This window comes from Coffea eugenioides, chromosome 11, assembly GCF_003713205.1.
Source record: "Coffea eugenioides isolate CCC68of chromosome 11, Ceug_1.0, whole genome shotgun sequence".
Lineage (NCBI taxonomy): Eukaryota > Viridiplantae > Streptophyta > Magnoliopsida > Gentianales > Rubiaceae > Coffea > Coffea eugenioides.
This window is the reverse complement of record NC_040045.1, coordinates 45,238,768-45,244,105: the sequence shown is the minus strand read 5'-3', so window position 1 is coordinate 45,244,105 and position 5,338 is coordinate 45,238,768. Positions and strand designations below refer to the sequence as shown.

Genomic DNA, 5,338 nt, shown 5'->3' with positions numbered 1-5,338 from the left:
TTATATGAATCAGATTTCATTCTCAACTCTTCAATTCCAAGACTAATTACAAAAGGCAGGAAAATCTCTTCAACTGCAAATGCTCTACAACCCCAACTCATTGCTCATATTCTGGACACTACTTAATGATTATACAAGGCTTTCCTTTCTTTTTACAGATGAATATACGCATTCAACAGCTATCAACACCTATCATATATTTTAGCATTTCACTCCCAACTTACAGAGAGAAAGAACGTGTAAATGGAGGGTAGAATGAGAAACAAATGTCATCTGGGACCAGAAAGCTCCATTGCTTCTACCACGAGTGAGGATTCTTCTATATAGTCTGAATACCTTTGTGGTATATGTTCAAACGTTCGGAATCTTGGAGTTTCAATTGTTTGTGATGCCTCCCACTTTTCAGCTAAGCCATCACCTTCCAACATCCTCAACACTTCAGACATTTTCGGCCTGTTGGAAGGATTAAATACAGTACACAAAAGCGCAACTTGCACCATTTCTTCCAACTCGACATTGTCATAGTCGTTTTTCAAATCTTTGTCCACCATTAACTCCAGCTTTGCATCTTGATGGAGTTTCTTAACCTGAAATGCAACGGTGGGATATCAGACATCAGAAGTAGTTATCGCCTGAAGAAACTACAAGTAACCAAAAGAAACAGGTGAAGGACTCCAACTGAAAGACAGCATGGTGCTGCACAAACAATCTACTTGTCCATTGTTTCAATTTAATAATGCCTTTGCTAGGGAACAAAATCTATGGGGACGAAGAACTCAAAAGCCTGTGTCGATGGAACAAGTATCATCTGTTTAGTGGTACATCTGCAAGACGCATCATATCTTTACTTAAACACACAGTGATCACATTGAGGTGCACTCACTTAACCTGAGTTGAGGACATTTAGAAAAGCAGTTTGTGCAATGCAAGCTTGGAAGAGAAAGAAAGACTACCCAGTCAAGCATTATGCCTTTCTGCTTGGCTCCCCGCCCAAAATCCAACGCCTTCTGGCCTGTTATTAACTCAAGAAGTAAGATCCCAAAACCAAAAACATCAGTCTTTTCTGATGACTGGCCAGTAGACAGATACTCAGGAGCAATATGACCAACAGTGCCACGGACAGCAGTTGTTACATGAGATTCCCGGTGATCCAAGAGCTTTGCCAACCCAAAATCTCCAACAACCGCCTCAAAGTCTTCATCCAACAGAATATTTGCAGCCTTGACGTCTCGATGAATAATTTTGGGGTCACACTGCTCATGCAAATACACCAGCCCTCTTGCTGTACCTAAAGCAATCTTTTTCCGCCTCGACCAGTCTAGAACAGGCCTACCATGGACATGATCTGCCAAGATGAGGATGCAGTATCAGTATAATGCCCGGAAAAGCCAAATACTTGGCAAAGTATATCATTCAAAGGACCAATCATTTGATAATCTGGGCATTTTCCAATTACAGGAGCTAATGAACCATACGATATTAATCCAGTTGAATTGAGTAAAGACCATTGTAATAACAGCTTTCCTTTTAGATATTTCTGGGGATGTAACTAGCTCATTTACTGGTACATCATGTCAATCTTCTGTTATATATGGTAGTTGAAGTGCTTAGGATGGCATAACGTCAGAAATGAAAGCCATCAAGTAAAATCCATTAGTTATATCGCTGGAAAATTTGTGAACGGCCTTTACAGTACAACCACCGTAGTTAAAGCAAAAGATTCAGCTAACCTTTTAATCTAGATGCTACACTCCCATTGGGCATGTATGGATAAACAAGAAGCCGTTCATTTTCAGTTGAACAGAAACCCGAAAGACGGAGAAGATTCCGGTGGACTGCCAAACTGATTGTCTCAACTTCTGTCTGAAATTGTATTTCACCACCAAGAGCATTGTAGTCCTTTAATCTTTTGACAGCAACCACACTGCTATCATTTAACCGGCCTTTGTAGACAATCCCAAATCCTCCCCGGCCCAATATATTCTTCGAGGAAAAATGGTCTGTAGCAGCCCGAAGTTCCTTGAATGTATACCTTCTCAGGTGACCTAAACAAACCTCTGGATCATATTGATCTGCCATGGTAATTAACAGGTCAAACTCAGAATGCAGATTGGCGACAACAAGTTCACAAGGATAAGGAATTTTCCTAGGGAGCTGAATTAAAACAACAAAGAGGAATGCTATGCTAAATTATTTACTTCCTAATGGTGTACTTTTTACTGTGAGTGATCACTGTGGTTGGATGCATAAATTCGCCTGAGTGCCCTAATGCTTTAATAAACTAATCCACACCCAGTACTTAGAGTCTAGAAAGATGCTAAATACATCAATTCTTTCTGAAAGATATTAATAATTAATCAGGAAACATACACTTCCTTGAAATGTAAAATTTATGATGCGCATGAGTTGCAGCATAGGGTACCAAACACCAAAAATGAAAAACAAAACATATGAATCTGGTATATCCATGCGTTATGAAGGTGTGCAATACACGATGTGTCAGAACATACAAAGAACTTGAGCTTGGTCTAAGGTTAAACTAACCATTACCATTAACGTCAAAGAAAATCTGCTGATTATGGCGATATCGCCGCCAAACAAGCAGTCCAATGACTATGATGACTAAAAATGCAGCACCAAAACTCACGCCAAAAGCAATGGCCATATGGTGGCTTTTTGATCCAGATTGACCTAGAAAGAAAAATGAAAATTTAGAGCGTTGCAAAATGATCTCTCCTTTCCTTCATGCTTCAATGGGGAACAGGAGGCAGAGGAGGATTTTAAGAATTAGTAGGGACATAATTCAGACCTGTAACACTATTTGGAGGAAAGGACAATGGTTCAGGATAGACAACAGAACAGTTGTATTCAGAGCTCTGCCCACAGATCAAAGGATTTCCAACAATTCTGAGCACCAGAAACAAATGGTTAGACGACTGACCACGTACGCTAAAATAACAAATAAAGGCTTGACAAAAATCAACTCACCTGAAGGTTCTTGCTGATTGATTAGGCAAAGAACCACTTAGATTATTGAAAGAAAGGTCCCTGCAACCAATTTCAGTTATATAGTTAAAACATTTCGGGAACAAGTGGAAAATGAGGATTAGCTTCCTCCACAACAAAAAGTAAGATGGAAATGAAAAAATAGCAAAAGGTATATGACATACAGAAGAGTGAGGCCTTCAAGTTTAGAGAGAGTCTCAGGAATTGGTCCAGAAAGGCTATTGTTGTTTAGTCGCCTGATTTGCTCAATGATGCAGCAGAAACAGAGTCAGCAAATAACTCCGCCTAAAACTTGAGCTGTAAAGACTCAGAAATTGAACTTCTATAAACAGTGTCTTAAACTCACAAGTAATTCAAATTCTTCAAGTCGCCCAAAGAGCTCGGTATGTCGCCATCAAAATTGTTGTTGGATAGATCAAGTGTTTGAAGCTTGACTAGCTTCCCAACTGCACTAGGGATAGGACCATAAATTGCATTGTTCTGCAGCAACCTATATAAGTATGCAAAACCATCAGTTTCTGCAAACGTAGCGCTACTTATTCTATGGTCAGCAAGCATCTACACCAAGAGTTTAAAATCTTCAGATACCACACTTTTTAGCCAAAAATAAGCTTCCAATTGTCAAAATATAGTGCCAATTACAACGAAGTACAACGAAACCAAGATAATAACTTACACGGATTCCAGGTTAGAGAGATTTCCTATTGCAGATGACAAAGTCCCAAACAAGCTCTGACTGGGCAATCCTCTGGTAATGAAAAAAGTACCATCAATAGTGGGCTCACATCTGGGTTGGCAATAAGGTGAGAAGACTCCCAAAACATACTTACAGGGCAGATACAGAGCCATCAGGAGAGCAGGTAACCCTCGTCCAACTACAAGGATCCACAGCATTCGTATCCCAATTTTCCAATACATTATATGGGTCTTTCAGGTCATTCTTTATAGCCATCAAAGCAACAACTGAAAATATTGAAGAAATATAATAATTCTTTCTTCCTTTCAGAACCAAGTGAAGAGGGAAAGGGGGTAGGAGGCAGAGTAAAGCACTTTAAAGATTGTGATTTTGAAGCAACAAATGGAAGATTCTTATTAGGGGCTTGAAAAGATAAACAAATTGCACTTCAATTTACTACCAGGTGGAGACATAGTAAAGGCAAAACACATATGACCATAAGCATGGCAAAAGATTTTTTTTTTTTTTGGGTGATTACAATTCTAACAGGAAAAACAAATTCATGACAATTATGTAACTGAAACTAACCTTCATAGTTTATGCCAGTAGGAGAAAGAGAGGCAGAAGAACTATGCACTAAAATGAACACCAGCAATACCACTTTCCCCAAAACAGACCACTTCATTTCCATATTCAAAAAATTAACTTCAACTACTTTACCTTCTCTGCAAAACTATTACTTGCTTAAAGAAACCACCACAGCCCACCAGAACAGAGCCACCCATTTTCATGCGTATCCGTTCATTCAATCATTCATTGCCTCACTCAACATTGCCTCTAATATAAAAAACCTCCACCAGAAAACAGTCAGCAGAGCCAGTGCCCAATTATAAAGCACACCCACTGTTCACCATAAAAAGAACTGCCCCCTTTTGGCTTAACCTCAGAAAGAACCTCGGGAATGCTCTTTCAAGAATTCACAACAGACTTCAGAAACTCGTGATTCTACTGACGAAAATAGCAGCCATGCACAATTATATTGCTAAATGAGCACCATTTAAACTTGGAAAACCAGCAGGGAGAAAAAACACAGAGAGAATTTTCTAGAGAAACAAACAGGGACTAAGCCTGAAATTCCTAAAGCCTTGAGATCTGGGAATGTTGGGGTGTGATTTTCATGTTTTGGTAACTGATCCCCACAAATTCCATGTGGGCTAATGCTGGTTTTTACTGGAGTCCTACTTAGCTTCCTCCTCTCAACTCCCTTCCCCCTCTGGTTCTTCCTTCACCACAATCATTATCCTCAAACTATATATTACATCAGAATCTCAATCTATTATTTTAATTTTGCCATGGTTGGATGTTTTATACAGAAAGATACAAACAACCCAAAAAGGCCAAAACAAAAGGCCAAAAGCCTAGACTTTCACAGTTCACACATATAGATGTGGACACCGTAACATTTTTTTTTAAAAAAAAAAACATTTTGAAAGGGCCTAAAATTTTTTTGGTAAAGAAAAAAATAAAGTTTTATTGGGAAGCAAAATATTTTTTTCGCTTTTTAATCAGTGATTGGACTGAAAGGATGTGTAGGATTGATCAGAAAGAACAATGGGATGTCTTAAAAGCAAGCTAGCCCGCAAAAGCAAGCAAAAT

The 5,338-nt window shown here is 38.9% G+C and overlaps 1 protein-coding gene across 2 annotated transcripts; it reads right to left on the bottom strand.

Moving 5' to 3' along the window:
- On the bottom strand, window positions 1-5,090 carry LOC113751720 (protein NSP-INTERACTING KINASE 3). 2 transcript variants are annotated; one of them, XM_027295831.1, is made up of 11 exons: window positions 4,271-5,090; window positions 3,837-3,969; window positions 3,683-3,754; window positions 3,353-3,496; window positions 3,171-3,242; window positions 2,989-3,048; window positions 2,810-2,907; window positions 2,545-2,691; window positions 1,731-2,072; window positions 954-1,345; window positions 1-587 (listed from the first exon to the last, which is right to left on the bottom strand). In XM_027295831.1, exons 1-11 carry the CDS (start codon window positions 4,371-4,373, stop codon window positions 270-272), a joined length of 1,881 nt encoding a protein of 626 aa, XP_027151632.1. In that variant the 5' UTR covers window positions 4,374-5,090; the 3' UTR covers window positions 1-269. The 2 variants fall into 2 exon arrangements, with proteins under 2 accessions (XP_027151632.1, XP_027151633.1); XM_027295832.1 differs by having other exon boundaries at window positions 2,551-2,691; window positions 4,271-5,088.
- Between the last annotated feature and the right edge of the window lie 248 nt (window positions 5,091-5,338).

What these genes read in the sequence shown, in the direction of transcription:
- LOC113751720 (XM_027295831.1), bottom strand. Translation starts at nt 4,373, where the DNA reads ATGGAAATGAAGTGGTCTGTTTTGGGGAAAGTGGTATTGCTGGTGTTC. An exon ending in CTCTCTAACCTGGAATCCGT is followed by an intron (nt 3,497 to 3,682) that starts GTAAGTTATTAT and finishes ATACTTATATAG; the next exon opens with GTTGCTGCAGAACAATGCAA. An exon ending in CTTTGACGTTAATGGTAATG is followed by an intron (nt 2,073 to 2,544) that starts GTTAGTTTAACC and finishes TTACCATGGCAG; the next exon opens with ATCAATATGATCCAGAGGTT.